This window comes from Alligator mississippiensis, chromosome 3 (assembly GCF_030867095.1).
Source record: "Alligator mississippiensis isolate rAllMis1 chromosome 3, rAllMis1, whole genome shotgun sequence".
NCBI lineage: Eukaryota > Metazoa > Chordata > Crocodylia > Alligatoridae > Alligator > Alligator mississippiensis.
The window spans coordinates 40,738,467-40,761,993 of record NC_081826.1 but is presented as its reverse complement, the minus strand read 5'-3'; the positions used below and the strand labels follow the sequence as shown (position 1 = coordinate 40,761,993).

General features: G+C 42.2%; 2 protein-coding genes and 1 non-coding gene across 6 annotated transcripts in view; 1 reads left to right on the top strand and 2 right to left on the bottom strand.

Moving 5' to 3' along the window:
• The window catches only part of MATN2 (matrilin 2), a 132,748-nt gene extending 116,667 nt beyond the window's left edge, over window positions 1-16,081 (top strand). For 3 of the 4 annotated variants that reach the window (XM_059723855.1, XM_059723852.1, XM_059723854.1), the window contains 14 exons: window positions 80-202; window positions 300-422; window positions 520-642; window positions 740-862; window positions 960-1,082; window positions 1,175-1,297; window positions 1,390-1,512; window positions 1,928-2,050; window positions 5,293-5,706; window positions 8,878-9,030; window positions 12,502-12,561; window positions 13,114-13,224; window positions 13,547-13,642; window positions 15,759-16,081. In XM_059723855.1, the coding sequence (XP_059579838.1) occupies window positions 80-202; window positions 300-422; window positions 520-642; window positions 740-862; window positions 960-1,082; window positions 1,175-1,297; window positions 1,390-1,512; window positions 1,928-2,050; window positions 5,293-5,706; window positions 8,878-9,030; window positions 12,502-12,561; window positions 13,114-13,224; window positions 13,547-13,642; window positions 15,759-15,811 (1,871 nt within the window). In that variant the 3' untranslated portion in view covers window positions 15,812-16,081. The remainder of the gene's footprint in view (window positions 1-79; window positions 203-299; window positions 423-519; window positions 643-739; window positions 863-959; window positions 1,083-1,174; window positions 1,298-1,389; window positions 1,513-1,927; window positions 2,051-5,292; window positions 5,707-8,877; window positions 9,031-12,501; window positions 12,562-13,113; window positions 13,225-13,546; window positions 13,643-15,758) is intronic. The other variant, XM_059723856.1, reaches the window with a different exon arrangement.
• A 1,624-nt stretch (window positions 16,082-17,705) lies between these two features.
• On the bottom strand, window positions 17,706-21,893 carry RPL30 (ribosomal protein L30). The gene is made up of 5 exons (XM_006273236.4): window positions 21,792-21,893; window positions 21,650-21,700; window positions 20,623-20,768; window positions 19,322-19,452; window positions 17,706-17,815 (listed from the first exon to the last, which is right to left on the bottom strand). Exons 2-5 carry the CDS (start codon window positions 21,668-21,670, stop codon window positions 17,766-17,768), a joined length of 348 nt encoding a protein of 115 aa, XP_006273298.1. The 5' UTR covers window positions 21,671-21,700; window positions 21,792-21,893; the 3' UTR covers window positions 17,706-17,765.
• LOC132249692 (small nucleolar RNA SNORA72) lies at window positions 18,182-18,312 on the bottom strand. Its single transcript, XR_009461258.1, has one exon. It is a non-coding gene; the product is annotated as a small nucleolar RNA SNORA72 (small nucleolar RNA).
• Window positions 21,894-23,527: the final 1,634 nt, after the last annotated feature.

Below are 23,527 nucleotides of genomic sequence, written 5' to 3'. Positions count from 1 at the left end.
ATTGGGGGTTATCCTTGTTCTAGTAATCTGGGCATCTCGAGAAAAGTTTTAACTATCCAATTCTCTTAACAATTCTCAGATAAAGACCTCTGCAAATCAGTCAACCACGGCTGTGAACATGTGTGTGTTAACAGTGACAACTCATATATCTGCAAGTGCCGTGAGGGATTCATTCTGAGACAGGATGGAAAAACATGTAGAAGTGAGTAGCCTGCCGTTTATTGGGGGTTATCCTTGTTCTAGTAATCTGGGCATCTCGAGAAAAGTTTTAACTATCAAATTTTCTTAACAATTCTCAGATAAAGACCTCTGCAAATCAGTCAACCACGGCTGTGAACATGTGTGTGTTAACAGTGACAACTCATACATCTGCAAGTGCCGTGAGGGATTCATACTGAGACAGGATGGAAAAACATGTAGAAGTGAGTAGCTTGCCGTTTATTGGGGGTTATCCTTGTTCTAGTAATCTGGGCATCTCGAGAAAAGTTTTAACTATCTAATTCTCTTAACAATTCTCAGATAAAGACCTCTGCAAATCAGTCAACCATGGCTGTGAACATGTGTGTGTTAACAGTGACAACTCATACATCTGCAAGTGCCGTGAGGGATTCATTCTGAGACAGGATGGAAAAACATGTAGAAGTGAGTAGCCTGCCGTTTATTGGGGGTTATCCTTGTTCTAGTAATCTGGGCATCTCGAGAAAAGTTTTAACTATCAAATTTTCTTAACAATTCTCAGATAAAGACCTCTGCAAATCAGTCAACCACGGCTGTGAACATGTGTGTGTTAACAGTGACAACTCATACATCTGCAAGTGCCGTGAGGGTTTCATACTGAGACAGGATGGAAAAACATGTAGAAGTAAGTAGCTTGAAGTTTATTAGAGGATTATCTTTGATCTAGTAATCTAGGCATCTCAAGAAGAGTTTTAACTATCAAATTCGCTGAAAATTTTCAGAGAAAGACCTCTGCAGATCAATCAATCATGGCTGTGAACATGTGTGTATTAACAGTAATGACTCATACATCTGCAAGTGCCATGAGGGATTCATACTAAGAGAGGATGGGAAAACTTGCAGAAGTAAGTAGCCTGATCCTTAATAGAAGATTAAGTAGTAATCTCTTTTTTTCCAAGAAGTGTTTTAACGAGCAAGTGCTCTCAATTATTTTCAGATAAAGATGTTTGCAATTCAGTTGACCATGGCTGTGAACATCTTTGCGTTAATATTGATAGTTCATACATTTGCCAGTGCCATAAGGGATTCATACTAAGAGAGGATGGGAAAACTTGCAGAAGTAAGTAGCCTGATCTTTAATAGAAGATTAATTAGTAATCTCTCTTTTTCCAAGAAGTGTTTTAACAAGCAAGTGCTCTCAATTATTTTCAGATAAAGATGTTTGCAATTCAATTGACCATGGCTGTGAACATCTTTGCGTTAATATTGATAGTTCATACATTTGCCAGTGCCACGAAGGATTCATATTAAGAGAGGATGGGAAAACATGCAGAAGTAAGTAGCTTGATCTTTACCATACAGTTGTGTCTTCAGCAGATAAGAAGAGAAGAAACTTCAGTTTTCCTTTAACTGGAAGATCGTCCTTATGCTGGTTGCATTTGTAAAAGTGATTTAATTAGCAAACCTTCTTAACAATTCACAGATAAAGACCTCTGTAAGTCCATTGACCATGGCTGTGAGCATGTTTGCATTAATACTAACAATTTATATACCTGCCAGTGCAATGAGGAATTCATATTAAGAGACAATGGGAAAACTTGCTGAAGTTAGTAACCTGACATTTATTTGCATATGTCGTTATACACAAAGAAGATCAGAATCCTTTTCTTGGAATATTGTCCTTGTAATCTTTGAATTTACAGAAGTGCTTTAAATGGGATGCTATATTAAATATCAAAACTATTATCAGGTGAAGATATCTGTAAATCTGTTGACCACAGCTGTGAGCATGTTTGTGTTAACAATGATGATTCATACATCTGCAAGTGTTACAAAGGATTTGTCTTAGACATCGATGGGAAGAAGTGCAGAAGTAAGTATTTTGATCTTTAATATGTTTAATTCTGTCTTCAGTATTCATGCCTTTTAGTGTAAAGTAAATTGATCCGGTATGGCTTCTTCAAAACTTTTAAGAAATCACAAGGCATACCTGACCAAAATGGAAAATTCAATTTGAAGCCTTTGTAAGCAATACTTATTAAGAAAGTAAGAAGAATTGGTTTTATAAAATAAAGTATAATAATGCTTATTTCTAAATCTTTTCTTCTCCTTCTTAGAAATAACAAATTTTACTCATCTTGTCCTCATGGGTCACGATTTATAAGTCTGTAATCATTGTTATTGCTCTCCACTGGACTCTTGCTAATTACATCTTACAGTGAGCAAACTGAATACAGTACTTCAGCCAAGGCCTTACCTGTACCAGTTAAAGAAGAGTAATGATTTTCCTGCATATTTTATGCCCGTTAATATATCCCTGAATGAGGTTTCATTTTTATGCAACAAGATCAGATTGCTGACTAACACTAGGTTTGTGATCTTCTATATCTACCAGATTCTCCTCTGTAGAACAGCTGCCTAACCTTTGGGATATTAGGTCCCTCCTTCCCAGCAACTGGGATACATTCCTCCCCTTTTATTACCAGGATTGCATTGCAGTGGGATATCCCCATAAGAAGGGATTTCATGAGCCATCTAGTCTAACTCTGCACAGGCACGTAATTTTACAGTTCCTGTACCATCCCAAGCAGATAACTGTTTAGCCTCTTCCTGAAAACCTACAAAGAAAGTTTTCATGGCTTCCCCTGACAGTTGTCCTACTGCTTAAGGAAGTAGCAAGCTGTTCCCTGAGATTTTATTTCCTGACCTTTAGAGATAGAGGATTTGGTTGTGATAGCCAAGTGGTCAACAGCCAGTCTCTTCTCCAAGGATCAGCTGATTTTACCCTGGCCCCAGCTCTTGCAGTGCTGCTACCTTCATCTTGAGACTACTAGCTTCCATTTGCATTTTGTTGGAGAAGTGCTTGTGTTGTCAGCTGCCTCTCACACAAGCTACCTCCCCCACCCACTTTTAGAGGGAGTCCAGCAGTAGGAATCTTTCACACCTACCTTCCTCTTCTGACAACTCAGCTAGCTAACTCCATTGGTCTTTTGTGTGCCATACTCTGTTCAGCAGTCAGTAGAAGTCTTTTGCAAAATATAACAAAAGATCACTTGTCTCTTTCTTCAAGTTGTAATAAGCAGTGCAACAATGAGTTACCATCTAAACAATATAAGGAAGTTATCTTTTAAATGTTAGTTACATATAAGCAATAACAATGTTTTATATTACTTAAAGAATACAGCTATATCCCAATATGTAGTTGTATTCTGAATAGCTATGCCAAATTGTAAGCAGGACAAAGTCCTAGTTGATATTTATATTAGGTTAATTTTTAAAGTGTTACCATGAAAAATATGCTAAATACATTATTATCAACAAAACAGCCTAGCTGCTGAGTGACGGAGAGCCAGCGATACAGGTGGCCCAATGGAGGCTGCATCCCTCACTGTGATGTGCAGCACTGGCTGGAGCCATGCCCCACTGGGCGCCTGCACCCTAAGCACCCCACCTGCTGCTGCCACTGCTGCCCACACCTGCTAAGGCTGTGTGGTATGGGAGGGGGGGGCGGTCCCCACACTCCCCCCTCCTCCCTCGCACACCCACATGGCGCCCAGCCAAGTTCTGTGCTGCCACTACCCCCCTGGGCACGGGCTCCACACTGCTACCAGCCCCAGCTCCATCCCCAACCTCTACACTTGCTCAGACCCAGCTGCAGCCCCAACCCTGCTGCTTCCCTACCTGCTGCCCGGAGACCAGAGCCAGCAGGAGACCAGAGAAGCAGAGTAGGTCCCTGGTGGTTGGAGCAGTGGCAGCAGCAACTGCGCACAGAAGCTGAATGCTGGCTGGGCCAGTCCCTTCCCCCCCATGCGGGTGGAAGCAAGGCAATAGGGTATGTTTGGGGGGGGGGGGTGTATGCATGGATGCCTTGCTCCCAACCTCACTGGCAGAAGGGCTGGGCAGGGCACAATTTGTTGGTGGGCTCTGTGGACTGGATGAAAGTGCTTAGCAGGCTTGATCCACCCTTTGGGGTATATTTTGCCAGCCCCTGGCCTAGCAGATCAGTATTCTGAGTCTGCTGATCCTGACGCTGATAAAATTAAGAAGTCAAAGTTAATTGGGTACAGACAAAGGAGATATTGGAAATGTCTCAAAATAAAGGCATGAATCTCATAGTCTTCCCCCAGACAAATTTCCCTCAAAAATTGGTGTGAAGTTTGATGGTGAATATTACAGGAATGACCTAAAACTATTTAAACACATGTATTCATTTTTTTTCTGTCCATTCTCGATAAGAGTCCATTTCTATGGGAATGATGAATTTAGAAGTAATGATATTTAATCCTCATTAATTTTCTTCACTATTTTTATGCCTTACTCAAGTAGTAAGGAAAAAAACCTAAAGTTTCAGATGAAAAGACAGCATAAATAGTAACATGAAATAAAAAATATAGTTATTTAAATAGGATATTCAGCAGAGAAAAACTTCATAATAAGTTATAATAATTTATTTCTTGTTAAATTGATAATGAACTATTAGTACATTGATTTAAACACTTGCCATGGCACTGGTCAAGGTAATATCTAAGATTTTCAGTGCATTAGCAAATTCAGCATCACAGTACTCCTGGGACTTAGCAATGTATTACCAGTGATTTTCTGTTTTACAAAATGGGGTTAAAACACAAAGGGCATGTCTACACATGCATTTCCTCCAGCCTAAATTTACTCTGGTGTAAGATACTCCAAAGTAAGGGTTTTTGGCAGCTGTCTACACAAGCAGGAATTAAGGGACAGATTTGCATCCAGTTCCCTACAGCCCTGCAGTGGGCCCATGGTGCCACCAGGGGGGGCTCCAGGCTCCAACTGGGTGCTAGCTCAGGAGCTGGCAGGGAGCACTGGGCCAGGAACAATGTCCCCCTGCCCCAGCAGCAGGGAGCTCCTGGCCCTGGCTCCCCAATTAGGGGCACAGGGCTTGGAAAGAGCTGCAGGGTAAGGACAGGTTGTTATTAATTGTGAGACTTAGGTATCTAAACACCTTTGAAAATCATGCCCTATTGACTTTCTCAGGCTCACAGGAGAGGAGTTTAATGCAGGTGCCAAGTTCCAGATTAAAGCCCTAATCACTGGTCCGTCTTGCTATCTTAATTTTTTGCTTTTATCTTATTCATGCAGGATGTACTGAAGGCCCAATTGATCTGGTGTTTGTGATTGACGGTTCAAAAAGTCTTGGGCAGGATAATTTTGAAATTGTGAAACAGTTTGTCTCTGGAATCTTGGATTCACTTGAGATTTCTTCCAAATCTGCTCGAGTTGGTTTGCTTCAGTATTCCACCCAAGTCCGCACAGAGTTTACATTAAGACAATTCAACACAGCCAAGGAAATGAAAAAGGCTGTATCCCAAATGAAATACATGGGGAAAGGTTCCATGACTGGACTAGCCCTGAAACAAATGTTTGAGAGAAGCTTTACTGAAGCAGAAGGAGCAAGGCCATTTTTATCAAGGGTCCCTCGAGTCTGTATTGTGTTTACAGATGGACGAGCCCAAGATGAAGTCTCTGAGTGGGCTGGCAAAGCAAAGCAGAATGGTAAGCTGCAATTTCTTCATCACTGTTTTTAAGGGTAGTATTATGAATAAAATGTTCCAATGTACCTTGATCAAGACACTGGCTAATGCATGTACTGCTGCAGCCTCTGCCAGAGAGAATCAGTTTTACTACAAAGAATTACACGTTGAACCTTCGGGGGTTGCGTACTTCAGTACACAATAGTTTCCTTGCTTACCTTGAATATTGTGCCATGCTTTGGATGTATGCATAGAGGAACTTAATCTGGATGAAGAATTAAATATTCCTATCACACACAGTCTCAAAATATCATACATGCACCATTCCACTGGAGAACAACCTGGCAGAGATGCCATATTGCATACTACTATTGTTAGAGTACATCACAGATTTGGAATTAATTATAAATTGCTTTATTGTCCCTATCTACTGTCCTTGTAGGGAAAAAGGAGCATGTAGAGGTCTGTCTAGCTGCATGACAGGTTATGTTTAGATTTAAACAAAGACTGGTGATTTTGACCAGTAAACATGGTTCTGTATACCTGTAAATTTCTACTCTAGGAGCAAGATGGCAGAAATCCATTCTGATCAGTTACCGGTAACAAGAATCATTGTTTCTGCATGCAGAGCTGACTGTAAGAATTGCAAACTTTCCACAAAAAGGGGGGGGGGGGATTTTTTTCCCTCAAAACAATCAAATCCTATTTTATTAACAGTTCTTCTAATACTGTGGGGTGATGGACTGTGACAAATACAGTTGCCAAACCCCTAGGGATACTTGAATCCATTATCACTTCCCACTTTATTACTTGATCAAGCAATGCACAGCTGAATGCAAGCAGTGACACCAATTCTTGTAGCCCAGGTGATGTCCCTCTTGTAATGAGAAGAAAGGGAGAAAGTAAAATTACAAGATGAGAAAGGAGCAGTGGGGTAATGTTCAGAGTAGGGACAACAGCTTGCAGTCTCAAAAAAATTCATAGAATGCCTCTTTTTAAACTTTTGAAAATTAAACTGGAAACTCATGGTTTTAGTACTAAGATAAGTAGGGTCTGGAAGTCTGCATCAAACCACGCAGACTTTGTGAATAGAGGATTTGGAAAGCAGTGCAAGTCAGCCCCACTTTTACTAAAGAACACATCAGTATTGGATCACATATACTTGCATGTGAGACACTGTGAGCCAAATACCTCCCCAGTGTAATCCCATTGTAGGCTATGTCTCTATGAGTATGAATTTGGCCCTGAATGTTCTATTACTGATATCAACAAGTCTTTAAAAAGCAACAGACTTCAGCATGAATGGTCCATTCATTAAACTGAATCGGCCTCTGTAATATGTTGGATGTTTTATTTTCCTGGCTAGCACAATGTCAGACACAATCTTCATAGAAAATAAGGACAGTGCTTATAAAATAAGTACAATGTTGAAAGTGGAGATAGGAGATAGACAAGATGCATTTATTATATCATCATGCCCTTCTGCACTGCCAGAAGGGCAAGCGATAGAATTCAGAGTGGGTACTCAGATGTTATCAACCAGTAACAAAGAAAGAACATATGCAAACTCTATACCCTACATTTTACCTGAAACAAAGCATAGAGGCATGGCTATCTGATGCCTTTTATGTGAAGTTTTTTCTTACAAAGAGCTTCCAGCCTTGAAAGATTATTGCTGCATGAGTTTTTCAAAACAGCTAGGATCTCAGCCAAATATCATGAATTAATTTCATAGTGACATTTTGCTGATAGGTCAACATTAAACATTATTCTTAAAAATCCAGGGCATCAGTACAGTGAGGGCATTTTCTAATGCCAGGCCTCACATAACCAGAAACAAGTATAGTAGAACCTGGATACTTCTCAGGGTAGGTTCCTTACCCTTTTCTGAAGATGAAGATTTGTGAACTAGTTAGGTAGTTGCTGTGGCTCTGTATACCCCTATGGGGGAAATCACTGAGGTGTCATAGCTGCAGCTTTTATTTCAAAGGGCATTCCAGTCAGCTGTGCACAGCCATAGCTGCGCTCAATCTGCATGGAGAAGAGGTGCTCTTTGGAATATATGCCTCAGCAACCTTCTATCCACTAAGTGGGTTGTGAACTACCCAGCTCTGAATGATTCAGGTTCTACTTTACTCAGGTTAGACTACAAGTTTCATGCCAGCTGCTGAAATAAGGGATATGAGGAGTGCTGCATCTTACATGCAGTGTGTTTGACATCCCCCTGGTGAGAGGAAATTGAGAGCTATTTCCCCCAGCCCAGCTCTCAGGATGAAAAAGAGTATTAATCCCCTGAAACTAGGCACTTCAAACATACAGACCATGGGCCAGATCTGGCTGGTGCAGCTCCTCAAGGTGGCAGTATCCCTGTGTCAATACAATAGCTCAGGTACCCAGAGAGGTAAAAGCCATTGCCTGCCCTATCACCTATGGAGCCCAATAGTCCAAAACTGGCCCAGGAGACCAAGCAAGCTAGAAGCCACTGCCTTAAAAAAATTTTAAAAAGACTTGTGTGTATGTAATGTCCCAATTTCCCTCCTAGGGGCTGTCAGTGCCACTGCTTAGGTTGATCCAAACTGTTTTCTCTCCCTGCATCTGCTCTGTCAGGGTTCATTTATCAGTGGTAGCCAAGCCTCTAGGGTTTCTTAAACTGGAACATTTCTGGTTAATAAAATCAACAGTAAAGCACTCCATTACTAGAACAACACAGAACTTAAGGGCTTACTCTGCACTATATTTCTGCCACTGGTGTGTGCAGCACCTCTGCTGGCAGAGTTACAGTATCTCAACAAACAAAGTAAGGCTTCTGCTGCCATCCAGCAGCCAACTGATGGTGTGAGAAACACTACCAGACCTCCAGTCAGCTGCCAAGGCCTATTCAGCAGCTCATGCCTTCCTGAAGTGCCCTTTGTGTTGTGGTGGCCCAGCTGCTGTGCAGACTGGCCAGAAGCACATGAGCATGCACACAGTCTGCCCAACCTGGTGGGGAAGCTGCTGTCTGCCACCAGAAGTTCTGGTGGTGGAGCTGCTGAGTGCAACACCTAAGCAATGTGTAGCTGGAATTATCCAAACGCCATCTTTGTATCCATATTTGTGATGCTAGGTAATTAATACTTGCATTTTCCTTTCAGATGGGCAGAGGATCTGAATGTTGCTCTAGGAATAGAATGCATTTTTTTTTTTTTGCACCCAGGTATAACCATCTATGCCGTTGGAATAGGAAAAGCAATTGAGGAAGAACTGCGGGAAATTGCTTCTGAGCCATCAGACAAGCATCTCTTCTATGCTCAGGATTTCAGCTCCATGGGGGAGATAAGTGAAAAGCTAAAAAAACGAATCTGTGAAGGTAACATATGCCACTTTCACTGAGAAAAAGGGAAATAGAAAAGGAAATACTGTAGCTACTTCTAGTAATGGATTTCAGAACCAGGACAGAACATTAGAATTATGTCATCTAACCTCCTTCATAATACAGGCCCAGGATATACCACATAGCGGTTTATCTGAAACATGAGAAACTTGAGTCACTCAGCAAGAGTCATACTTTGACTGCTTAACATTTGAAGAACATAAAATCTTAATCTAGGGCCAAAGGCACAGATCATTTTTTCCTTTTCTTTTCTCAATTCCAATAAAGGCATATATAAAACATACACTTTTAAAACCCAAAAGGATTGGGAATATACACTCCCCCTCCTCTGTGCTGCAGTTAGATCAGCAACTCGCTGAACCGCACCCTACTAAAGCAACATGATTTAGTTCGTTAGAACACTGGGGAAAATATTCAAAATTATTTATGTTTTATTGAGCAACTTGAATTGCTCTTAGGCCTGTATTAGTAGCTTTGTATTTAAGGGTTCTTTTTAGCATTTCCAAAACAAGTAGTTTAATATAATCAGGAAGTAAACAGGGAGAACCTCAGTTTGCACATAATCCCAGGTCTTTTGATTCTCCAGCTCAGAATCTGATCCACACATTATATAACAAGTATGAGACACTCGCCTGTGAGCTCCTTTGTAAAAACAGCAGGGAATCGGAGTTGGAAGGGATATCTGTGCACCAGGGACCAGGCTATACTCTCTGCCCCAGTCAAATACTCCTAGCCCTTAAGTGTCACTCATTCATTCATATATCATTCTGAATCAGCATTCAGAAAAGTCTTTGTGTAACAGGAGACCAAAGCACAGGAATCTCAAGGGGTTGCTTCATTTTTACTGCATTTAATCATTCAACGGGAAAGTTTTGTTTGTTTTTTAGTTCTGCTGTACAAAACTGCCTGGCAAGAGAGCACACTACAGGGGGGAAAGAATGAGGAACCTTTTACTGTCTATTCTCTGCCTTTGCCTCAATCCTAAATGTCTTACTGCTAGGTCCCTCTGATCTGCAGAAAAATAATATGTATAAAATTAACCCTCTTGCTGGACCAACAAACAGCTGATGACACTCTTAAAAACATGGCAAGATTTCAAGTCCAAAATTCTCTGGCAGCTACCCTACCAATTTCTGTACACTATCTACCCTGGCAGTCCATGCAGAAAATATACCCTTCAGGTAGCTGTAGCATCATTTAGTCACCATATATTTCATTTACTTTTTCAGAAACGTGACTTGCTAAAAAAACTCAAGTCAATCCTGCCCTCTAGTGTTTTTAAATTAGAAACTTGTCCTCCAGTATTCAGTGAGTCTCAGTCCCACTATTCTGTTGCACAGCTTCTTCCCCCGTTCCTCACTCATGCCAGGGGAATGACTTGCATTGTGGAATTCAGAGGCAACCCAGGGTTTGTTGGGTACTTCAAGACCAACTCCTTCCCTTCAGCTCAGGTCACCAGAAATTCCTGCCTCCTGCAGAGGAACAGGTCAACTGTTCACTTTCATTGGATCATTTTGTTTTGTAACTTTGATTTGTGTCCTTTTTTGTACATCTAGCAACTTTATTTCAGCTTCTCAGCTAAGGGATTACTGGGTGGTCTCTAGCCTTCTGTTCTCTCTGGAGATGTATCGGGTGTCCTTTCAGGTTCCACAGACAGCTTTTCCTAGAGTGAGTTATGATCTGCCACCACAAACCAACCACCCAGAGTAGGGAGTTTTCAGTCATAAGAAGCCTAAAGCTTTATCCCTAATCTCCCAACCTGAAGTCATGGTTCTCCCAAGGCAGACTTAACCAGGAACATAACCAGGATTTCCAAATAGAAGAAAACCCATCCTAGCCTGCTCTTACAAGCTAAAGGGCTATGATTTATATTGTTTAATGAGCAAGCAGTACAAAATTGGGGTTTACAGCATCCTTTTCCCCTTTCTATCCTAAGAAAGTGTTTTCTGGGGCTTTTCTCCTACACAAGAAACTGGGCTGTCCTCAGTTGACAGCTATTAAATATTGTTTTGTTCTCACTGTTCAAAATGTGGCTGTATTTACTAAAGATGATTAATTTCCTCATGGGCTTTTCTGTGCTGCTTATGACTATTGTATGGGACTGCTACCCAGTTAATTAATATGAACTAATTTCTTGTCACAGCACTCTTGAGGACCTGGTAATATTCAGTTAACTGGTGTTTAACTGAGTTACATAAACATATAACATCAAAAGTAATTTTGGGTGCCCAATTTCAGACACCCAAAACCTAACTTTTCAGTACTTAGTATGTAACACTTATATGCAAACCACAGTTCCTATTAAGTTAAAACAGAGTTCTCAGCACTTCTAGAAATGAGACCCCACTACTTGAAATTAGGTGCCCAGAACACTGTAGGAATATCCATCTGAGCCTATCAGCCCATCAAGTCAGTGCGTTTATACTGACTTGGCCAATAGCACCCAATAAAGCAATGGAGGTGGCAACACATCCATCTTCTTGACTCCCCAACTAAAGTGACCAGATTCTCATTTACAGCCAAGTCAACTGCAGTTTCATTTATTCATTATACATGCCTGAGACCAGCTTTTTTAGTTGCTATGACTTCCAAGACTTGGCACCAGTTTATATTCTATACGAGAAGATAGATATGGAGGTATTGCTGTGGATGCAAGGAAAAACTTTTTCACAAAATGCAAAGAACCCTGAGAGCTCTTGGGAACTAGTTCCATCATTTCTAGTAGTCTTTAGCCTTCCTTTAGAAAGTTGTAACAAAAATTGGCCCTCATAGCTGTAAAGGTCTCACTTGTCTTGCTTGGTCTATCCAGTGTACCAGTTACTACAGACAAGATGTTACAGTTCTTGAAAACCAATCAGAGGGAACAAGGGCTCCCGCTACAAAATATCTAATGGTATTAAGTCGGGGGGGGGGGGGGGGGGGGGGGGGGAAATGTACCACTCACATTTGAGGAAATAAAATGATCTACAGTTCTTGCTGTGATGGAATTGTTTATTTCTGTTTATTATCCTAGTGTGGTAGTTAAAATTCTGTTTTATCCTGCCTTCCCCTATCCTGTGACTTGCCAATTGCTACTTTCCATTTTGATGAGAACTGTGAAGCAGAACGAGTGACTTATTGCCTCACTCAGCTCCCCCATGTTAAATGAGAATTCAGCTTCAGTTAATTCTCTCTGAAGGCAGCGTTAAAACTAGAAACACTACAGCAACAGAATATTTCTGGTAAGTAGAACTAAAAGGTTCTGTTGGAGCACTTAAGGGCAACACTGCATTTTCTTGTTTACATGGTAAGAATCATCATTACCTATTCACCACAAACAGGGAGATAAGCTGCTAGTAAGAAAAATCTATTTGGTAAAAAAAGGTCTTATTCTTTATATCAGAATTGTTTGTGCAAAGTCACAGTTGCATTTCTCTGAATATGATCTCATTCCATTATTTCTGGCAGCTCTGGAAAATCAGGATGCATCAGCAGGGAGCCCTCCCAAGCCTGGTCAACATTCTTCAGGTTAGATGCTTTAACTAGGTGATCTGCTCCCTAGACCTGTGTCATGTTGCCTCCCCCACCCCGCTCCAGTTATCCTTGCCCAGTTTTCTTTAGGGTAAGCCAACCACTTAGAGGGAGACTTGGACAAAGATCCTCCCCCCACACCTGAACTTCTGCAGCGAAGCTCAGAAACTGATCCAAAGCTGCATGCTCTCACCTTACTACCATGTTCATTTGGATGCTGTTGCTTCTCTACCCCAGCTATAGTTAATTTTATTTACAATTATGTCAATCAGATCCAAAATGCTGGGGGCTAACAGAAACTCCATCTACAATCCAGGCCTAAATTCACTAGAGTAAATAATGTTGTTTTTGAAATCTTCAGCTTCTCTGGGTAAAATAAAAATCCATTGAGTAGTACTTTATAAATAGCTCCCACTAAAATGGATGAGCTCACTTAGTGAAGTCTGCCATAAGCATGGTATAATCTAGCCTTACATGAAGTAGTATTGTTGACAAAATACAACAGATGTGTTGTATAATCTGTTTCTTGGGGTGTTTTTGTTTTTGCAGGACTTGAAGCTGCTACCATAACCATCACAGACCTCCTAGCCTGTTCCAATTTTGCAGTACACCACAAGTATCTTTTTGAAGAGAGCCGTTCAAAAACAATAGGCACATCAGGTAATTGTCATTTACATAATCTTTAGACACCAGGCCTTTTGATCACAGATTAGGAAAGATGCACCAAGTTTGGAAAATCTTAGATGATAACCTGTGCCATAGCACCCTCTATTACCTGTTTCTTCATGTTACCCCAGTTAACTCTTCCACAATCCTCAATTAATGCAACTAACTCTATGCAATTAGGATTTGTTAAATGATCCTTTTGGTATTATTCCATGTTTCAATGCAAGGAAGCTACACTGAATATACTGTGCATTAGTAGCATCACTACGGTGTCATTTTATGCATCACTGCTTTTAAAAAATGTTTGTTTTTCCAGCAAATCCTCCAAAAGATAAAGACCACTGCAAATGTGAAAGTCTTGTGACATTCCAGAACTATGCAGCCACTGAAGTAAGAAAACTAACCCAACGATATATCCTTTCTGAATGTTTCTTAGATCAAAGAAATAATGGAAGTTACGCAGAAGGGGAAAAAGTTTAGAGGATGCTACCCAGAACCATGCTTTTGTAGTTCAAAGTTTAGAGTACTCCATGACCCACAAAGCAGCACGGTGTTAGGGAAGTAAGCCAGAGGCAAGGTTCTTAAGATTTTGAATCAGCTGCTCCTTCAGGAAAGGGCCCAAATGTTCTTTAATAGAGTCGATCTTCATTGTTCATAACCCCTGAATAGCAAACCAAAAATCTTTAGAGGCAGTGATGAAAATGGAAACTGAATTTGACCAGTTACTGGTCTTGTTTTATTCCGTTTCATTTTAATCCTCCATCGATAACGATGAATAGTGATTATTGGAAGCAAGAAACCCTTATGTATCAGAACACTGGCAGAACAGAAGGAAATGTGTTCAGATGAAAGGAGTCATTTAAAATAATATTCCAAATGAAAAAAGCATGGTTTATTATACCAAAACAATCATGCCAACTGATTTTAAAAACAAGCCCTATTACTTACAATGTTAAATACAAAGCTGTTGAATATGTGTATATTTTTCAGAGGCCCCATTACCTCAGTGCTTTTGAAAGAATTTTCCATGCCTTTGTGAAAGGTGTTTGAGAAGTCAAATAAGACAGGCACCCTACTCACTTTTCTCCTTCAGTAAAGAGAAGTATTGAGGATGAAGAACAGTAGGTAAAAAAAACAACATCTACACAGACGAGCAGCATTTTTTTCAAGGAGTTATACATGCATGCAATCTTTGCCAAAGCCAGCCAAAAGGTGGCAAACACCAAAATGTGGGCACAAGAACAACAGCTTTCTAAAGCATGACTACATGTTTAAAAGGAAGCTGAAGTAGCATGGACTCTGAAGGCTTAGACCAGTGGTTATCAACCTTTTTAGACCCCTTAGAAAAGGTGGAAGTGCCTGCTCCTAGCTTTCACTAAATTTCTTGACCATGAAAAAACAGAGCAATTCTGTTGCAAACAATTAAGACCACAACAGGTCACACAGCGTTTTTGATCGTAACCAAGCCCTGACAGGATGTGGAAAGTAAAAACATTCCTATAGCCCATCTTACCTATGTGGCCTGATCCAGGTGATCCCTAAGAATATCTCCTGGCTCAGACCCAAAGACAATGGTAGTGACAGCAGCTGCTATTCCTCTTAGATGTTCCCTCCTCTCAAGTGCCCCAAGCACTAGAATAGGGAGTCAAACTTTCTAGCTCAATAAAAAATTATCTAAAGCACTTACAGATAATTTATCTTTCAGTACACCCCTTGCCTAGATGTAGGACAAGGTTCTTTTTTCTGTTGTAACCCACTATAAACCAAGTGCTCCAACTGCTTGACACTGAAACCCTGAAGGATTGCTTTATTTTAGCTAGGGCCAAGCATTGCTCATTCAGTGGCAATACAAGCTTATTTTATCCTGTTTTTTAATTAACCAAATCCCTTAATAAGTAATGGCCTGTAGCTTGTGTGTAGACACTTGTTTTTATTTTTTTTTAAGTTAGTAATGCTGTTGCAGATAAAAGGAACTCATTTTTTTTTTTGTAGCTAGCAGTATTATTTAGCTTCACAGCTCCTTGTGCTCTTACAGCTAGGCCTGGGAACCAAAGGAAATAGGGGAAAAACCAAAAACTTTAGAAGAGGCAAATGGTAGTGTGAAAGCCATCTCAGAAAACAAGACTACAAGCCCACAACCACTAGCATTTTATGGGGGAAAAAACAACAACAACACATAAAACTGTGTTTTTCATTCTGTAATAAGTCTGAGACGTGGCAGCAGCAAAAAGTACAATGACAGTAGTGTCAGAGTAACATGCCAAAATGTTGAGTAAAAAGATATGGAAGAGCTGTGATCAAAGGCAGAGCACATTTAGCATAACTATAGCATTTAGCTGGTTAGAAACAAGTTTGTAAGTTTAACATGCACTGATCTGGTCATATTACTACCTTTAGAAGAATTTTACCTCCTATATTTTAGATTGAAAAAACCCCCCAAAACACTGGATTGTTTTAGATGGCCAGACAAACTGTTTTATGATAAGTCATGTGCAAGGTATGTTTTTTCCACCTTAACTTATGCCTACTGGAAGAAATAACAAAGAGGATGGAAGCTTTGGAAGACAGACTAAGATATTGATGAGCATTTCTTAACAAAAGTATATAAACATGTGGTATATTTATACAAGTTGTTAACAGAGCTATTTTGTTAAAGCCATACAAAGCTACATAGCACACTTCCTCATGTCCGAGGATGAAATGTTTTTGGGCCCAGTATTTATATGCTGAGTTTGCATTGATTGCAGATAAAAATTGAGATGAGCATATATAGTTTAGTAACCAGCCAAAATTCTAACGCAACAGTGGAAATAAGCTATGCAATGATAAATAAAATATTCTTATTTTTAAATGGAGAGCTTCATGGTGTTTGTGGGCATTTTAGAACACTACATTGATCAATTTTTAAATTCATTAGTTGCACTCTACTCCTTCCCTCATATTCTAAAGCTAACAACATTGTGCAGAATGAATTGGACTTTAAAGGCAAATCCCAAGTGGGCTATGTTGGAGATTAGGCAGAACTTTCCAACTATGAGGGTGGGTCAAGCATTGGAACTACCTAGAGAAGTATCCCTGAAGTTTCAAGAGCAGTTTAGATAGACAGACTTGCCTGGGATGGTCCTGCCTTGAGCAGGAGACTGGATTAGCTGACCTTGTGAGGCCCATTCCAGCTCTACTTCAGTATGATGTGTAGAAAGCTAGTTTTGTAGTTTTTCCTCACTAATTTCTATCCCCAATATAAAAATTGGACTTATTTGCCTTCCAGTTAAATACATATAACAGAACTTAAATGAAAAGTTTCTTGTACCATTCCAGCAGCCCCGAACTTTCCAGGATCAGTCTGCTGCCTCATCCAGAACAAAGATTGTCTTATATTGCCTAATGTTTCAGACCTTGAGCGAAATCCAGTAAACAGGCTGAGCCCAGGAATGTTAACTTTTGGTCACTAGATTCTTGCCTTATACTTGTTTGTAAAGCACTCGGAACACTACTACTGTGCTCTATTACAATCATTAATCCACTTTTAGCCATCATTGGCAGCTGGGTGCAAATAAAAATAAAGGAACTCAAGATGAGCCTGGAGGTTTTGAATATCACTCCTTTCACCAGTGTCTGCAAGTTACTCCATGTCCCGATGGACATCAATTCCAGATACCAACTGTTCCCAAGAACCTTCTTGAGAAGTTCAGAGACTCTAACAAGCTCTCCCACCTACTGTAACATCCTTTCTGTTGTAATGGCTTCAGAATCCAAGCCTACTATACAAAATGTGTCTAGTCTACAAGTGGAGAAAACATGATTGGGGAGCCACATATTATAATACAAACACAAGCAGCACGGGCTTAAATGTACACACACACACACACACACACACACACACACACTAGCAGAGCACAAATTCTAGAGACTTCTAATAGCAGCACTAGTTACAATTTAGGCTTCCTTATAGCACAGATGAAGATCCCCAACAAATATTCAAAGACCTCAAGTTCCACATGCCAATTTCGAGTTTAAGAGCTCTCATTTCTAGAGGGATAAACAGTCATTTCTAGAAGTTGCTTTCAAGTACCTGAAGGTCTTTGGTGTAGTCACTATAAAAGATCTGTGTCTAGATTGTGCTATGCAAGTTCTCCATGTGTTATTTTCAGAACAATTTTCCATTCCAAGAAGAGAACTTACTGCTATATAAAGAGTTTTCCTGCCTCATGGTCTTATTTTGGTTTCCTACAGACATCTAAGCCTGTTAACTGTGTACTTTAATGAAGTTTTAAAACTTACGTGTTTTTTTTTTAGCTTTCTTACCCCATACTATTCTCATTCTACTCCCTCAACCCTGACCATGAAGCCCAAAGCTATTTATGAAAGCTTTTGGATAATATTTTCCAAAGGACAAAAAAGTGATCAGCTTGGCAACGGTAGGTATGAGTCTATTGCACATTAACTTCCCAAAACCAATATAACACTATACAGACTTTTTTTAAAACAAGTTTGTAGCCAGTTTTATTATAGAAAGACAGATAGCATTACACCATTTACTTCTCACTGGTCTGCTCTGGCATGCTTCTAATGATATCAGAATCACCTGTAAAACAAAAGGTCCATATTCAGATAGGACTACCACAAGACTCATTTTCCAATGACAATTATACAACAGTTACTTCAACATTGGCTTCCAAACGAGTTTGTGACTGCACAGAAGCCAATACTTTCTTTTTCTAAATCTACTGTAAGTTCTGAAAAAAAGCTCTCTTATCAAAACGTAGTTCATTCATTCTGATTCCTATAAAATAGTATTATTTCAAGTTATACTGAAGTACAGTATTTACAAGGAAAGTAATCAAGGCAAGTGTTAAATGTCAACAGATATTTACGAAAAATGTAGTATTTAGTTTAACATACTGTTCCCTCCTCCACAAAACAAAACAAAAAAGAAAGCAAGCAATTGTATGCATGTCACTAGCATCACCAAAACCAGAACTAGAAGCAAAAACTAGCCCTGGGGCAAACTGCAGTTTTAATATAGCGAATGTCTAGCCTGCCCAGATCACTGAAATATCAGGACAGCGAGAATATTCGCAGTAACTTTAACAGTAACTCTGATGTACATTTTATTTTAAACAGGTGCAACAGCTGTAATATAAAGTATCAACATTTAACATGACTCTATATGACAAGTCAAAGTTGAAGTATTCTTAAAAAAAACCCCACCTCAAAACACACCTGCTTGATCCACAGCACTTTAAAAATACATTTTTTTGGTAAGTGAAAATTTAGATTGATGAAGAGAATTTGGTGAAGAGAAATAAAACACAGTAAAACCAATCAAGAGACTGACCAAAAAGTACCAGAACAGGACCCCTTAATAATTAACCATGCTTAGGGGCAAACAGGGCACAATAAATTGTCTTGAGGTGACCATCTGGAATTTTTGGTTCCAGAGAGAATACTGCCAGTCACTTCTTATTTAACTTTATTTGCTAATAAATTTAAAAATAAGGAGAAGTTTAGCAACAAAAGCCAAATTTACAATCTTATTTTCAAACTGATGTCCATATTTGTTTATTGCATATGACTACATGTTGCCCTACAGCAATAGTGACATGCTATGGTGACTGCGATCACGCAGTCCACACGTGATGACCAGCTACACTGCCATAGTGGTGCCCTCCTCCAGTATAGTGCGCTACTACAGTGATACAGCAACGAAATCTAATTGTTCACCACACACACAGCACAGCAAAAGGAAGTACTAAAGCACAGCACATGTAGACATGCCCTCTATGTTTAAAATTCATACTCCCAAGAATTAACTATTTATGCCACTTTTAAAAAGTGATTTTGAAAGCAAGTCTAGTCTTAGTTCTGGTACAAGCTGCAGAGGTCAAACAAGCTTGGTACAGAAAGGGTGCTGTATAATTGAGAGGATTTTAAGAATACATCACAAAGGTCATGCTCAGATAACTGGTTCCTAGTTTTAGGTAGAGTGACAAGCAATTAAGCGTATGCTGGGGATACAAGCAGAACACAGGCAGAAGTTAAAATGCAGACCTAGGGGTAGCTTTATTACAGCACCCCAATATATACATACCTGGGTCAATGATAGCCAACGTGCACACTCTGTAGTACTTTCCGCAAGCTGTACCCAATTCAATATTGTTGCCACTGTAGTGGTGCACGCCAGTCTTTGCCAACATAGCGTAGTACTCAATCTCTGATTTTCTGAAAGTCAAAAGTTAGGCATTAGAAAATTAGGATTCATCTGGAGACACTCATAAGCAGTAATTTTCAAGTAAGTCTGTAAGCTTTAAAATGGTCTCTTTCACTGGGGGGGGGGAGGAGGAGGGGGCAGGGAGAAATTATTACCCCCTTTTCTCCTAATGGACAGCCCCTCATAGATTTTCTTTTGGGACACAGGAGTCATTTTTCAGGAATTGAGTCAGACAGTGCTGGTGTGGGTACTCAAATGCCTCATCCAGGACAAGCCATCCAGATGCAAACATAGCAAAGAACAAAACCAGAATGTCTGATGGCCAGATCAGTGGAACCTGCAGCTGACCAGGACTGGGGAGCTAAATAGCCAGATGGTGAGCAGAATTAATCCAGCTGCTCACGACAAAGGCACTAAAATGTCTTGCAGCCAGTTCTTCCGCACCATATGTACCTCTATATTCCCCTCCATCCCAATTTCCATCAGCTGCAAATACTGCTGACTACTACTTCTCCACCAGCCCCCACAGTAGAGATTAGAAGGCGGGTTCTAGGAGACATTAACCTACTTCCCTGTTCCACAACCTACAATCCCTACAAGGCCTGGATGCCTTTCCTTTTGAGGAAATGGATGCAGAATTGTCAGAGTTGCCGCATAGGTGAGCAAGCACACACAGCTGGAAACTTCAACCAGATAATAAGGAAAAGGAGTAGAAACCATGTAAAATCTTATCCCAGAACCACGACTACTGCTTGGAAATCTTCACAGTTCACAGCTGTGCTTGGGAAAAAATTGAACAGCATAAAGAAGTTTAACACTGCAAATATTTCAAACCCACATCACTATTACAGCATTACAAAAGAGATTTAAATTAAATATGAAAAGCTACTGAACATCGTTCTTTGACTAAATGTGTATAAGCTATTTTGCTGTTTGAGTCACACCACATACTTCTTGGGCAGCATTGTCAAAATTGATTTACAAATCCAGCCCTGCTGTCTTAAGCAAACTGTCAGCTTCCAGAACACTATAAATACTTGTTCCACAGAACTCAGCTAGTTTTATACATTATAGTATTTATTCTATGGGGGTTTAGTACATCGTCAATGTGAACAAAGCATCTTTTTAGAACTACAGTCAGTTTTTATTCATTCAGCTTTCCAAAATAAACGTGTACCTACCTCAAAGCAGGACAGTTGTTGGCGAGGATAACCAACTTGGCTTTGCCTTGCCGAATCATTTTCAGAGTCTGCTTGTACCCCAGAACATATTTACCACTTTTCATAACCAGTTGAAGCCTTGAGTTTATAGACTCTAGAGACTTTTTCTGCAAGAGTTCACAAATGGAAGACATGAAGCAATACAGATTTTGCTCCTCCCGAAACTGGAAAATGCAAACTTTAATCTTAAAAAGATAAACACTTTTGTTTATGTAAAATTTACAATTACATTTGAGTAACCCCAAGAAATTTAGAAGCAACCTCTTGTTTAAGGTTCAAACTATAAGAAAATAGTCTGCAGACTTTAAAAATCTCCTTTTCACTAACACCCTGCACTTTTTAAGCAACCTATTGCATTCAACAAGCACTTTAATAAATTAAAGCTACTGGATCCTTTTAGTGTCTGGTTGGCATTAGAGAGATCTCACAGCCAGGACAATCCAGGAATTATGCGAGGCAAGGATTTCCTCAAGGCGATACCTGGCCAAGCGCATACAATACCACTCTTCAGGCCTCTGCTACACTTTACATATGTCAGGCAGCTGACTGGTGAATGAGTTTAGCGCGGCCACACGTGCACAGCAATTATCAGGCAAAACAAATGTCCACCCAGCTAGAGAAGAGTCAGCAGCCGCAGACACAAAAGCAGTGCTCGGAAACGTGCATCAGCTTCGCAGCTGGTTTCTACGCAGCGTTAACCCGGAGGTGTAGCAGAGCCCGCGTGTGACAGGACCCGCGCACCCCGGCGCAGAAACGGAAAGAGGGGCCCGGCGCGACGCGGTTCCTCTTGCCAACGCGAAGCCGCCCAGCCACGAGCCCCGGCCCGAGCAGTGTCCAGCGGGCACCGAGACCCCGCGCAGCCACTGCCGTGGAGCAGGAGCCGCGTCCAGGGCCGGGCCAGCAAGCCGACCCCCTGTCCCGCCCACCCGCAGCCCCTCGGCGGCCGCAGCGCCACGTGAGCCCGGCCGGGCCGCCTTGCGCCACTCACCGTCTTTTTAGCAGCCACCATGTTGCCGCCTCGTGTCGGGTCCGGCGGGAGCTGAAACACAGGAGAGGGTTAGCGCCCGGGTCGCGGTCCCGCCGCCCGCTCCGCCCCGGCCCGGCCCGGCCCGGCCCGCGGAGCCACTCACCGGGAGGCGCCTCCAAGATGGCCGGGCAGCAAGAAAGGAAGGAACTCCCGGAACGCCCAGCAGGTCCCCGCGCGGTCCCGGCCTACTCTCGCGAGAATAGGTCGCCCCGCCTCCCCCTTCCGGGAGGAAAGGCGCGTGCGCAGCGGCGGGGGCCACGAGTGACAGGGGACGGGGCCAGGAGTCCGGAAGCGGCTGGCGGTTCTCGTGCGCAGCGATTGGGCCGTTAGCACTAGGGGCGGGGCCGGAGGCGGGCTGCAGCAGAGGGCGGGGGCGGGACCTTGGGGGTTGATTGGTTGGTTGATTCCCTTCCGTGGATACGTCAGATCCGGGCGGGGCGTCGGGTCGCGTCGGTGCTTCGAGTCTTTGGGGGGCCCTTCGCTGCTAGGTCGTCTCGCCTGGTCGTGATGTCACGCCAGTGCGTGGATTACTTGCATCGCGCGCTTCACCCGCGCGTTGCGTCATTGTGTCTCGCGTGGCGGGGCCGAGCAGAAGCCTTCCGCCGGGTTTGTCTGTCTCACCGGTGACAGCTCGCGTCGCAGCGGCGTGTTGTGAGGGGCTGCAGACGAGAGAGGCTGAGACCCACGGCCCCGAGTCCGCTGCGGCCTCTGTGCAGCCGGGGGCTCCGTGGCCCCTCGGAGTCTGTCCCCGGAGGTTTCTGGAAGACCGGGGTGCCGCGACCACTCACGTGTCGGCATGTATCAGTTATGGATTGTTCTGCGTAGACTTTATGCTAGGAAAGCAAACGCGTGACTCTGACATTTTAAAAACCCACTGGACTACTGTATAAATCGGATTCAACGTTTAATATTTATTTTAATGAAGGCCCTATCATTTATTGCTCGGGTGACTGCCGGCAGACTCCCGAGACGAAATTCCTGAAGGGGGGTGGCAACCCTGGCCCTGCAGCAGCAACTTCACCAGCCTCCTGTCCCTACAATGATCGCCCTCTCCCAACTATGCAGTTGGTCCTATGAGAGACATGGTCTGTGCTGTCAGAGGGTGCCTGTGAGGGCACGCTCACCCAACCCCCTCCACTTCAAGCCTCCAGTAGGTTTTGGGCATGGGCAACTGGTGCTACCTGATTTGGCAGGGCACATATACCCCCAAGCGGCCAGTCAGCGACCGGCCGATCGTGCCAGCCAGTCAGGGTGAGCGGTGCTCCCGGAAGTGGCCGCAGCGCTCCTAGAAGTGCCAGCAGTGCTTCATCCAGCACCCCCATGCCCCGGCCAGCACTCCCGGGGGGGGCACCGGCGCTGCTGTCTGCCCGTCCTGCCTGTCACCTAAGCAGGGAACACTGCTGGTTAGGGGGTGCACCAGTGCTCTCGGGGTGCACACGCACCCCCGTGCATCCCATACGCATTGCCACTGGTTTTGCTCACTTTTGAAAGCCTATTTTTGCTACCAGAGAATACAGGCAAGGTTTATATGACTAAGAAAAGTTGTCCTGCCTGGGGTAGAAGTCCTGGACCTTCATGGCCTATGAAAAGGAGCTGTGCACACTCAGGTGCAAAACTGCCGCAAGAATATAGGCATCTGTTCAAATATTGCAAAGGACGTACCAAAGATGGGTTACAAGCAGCAGTGCAGGGTGATGAGACAGGAATGCAGCCTTCCTATCAAAAGGCTGCCCTCCCCATTTGTGTTATTACATGAGTAGGGATATCACAATGGATGGTGATCTCAGCCTGCAATATCTATGGACACCTCACAACGTGGGGAGGAAGAATCCGCAACCT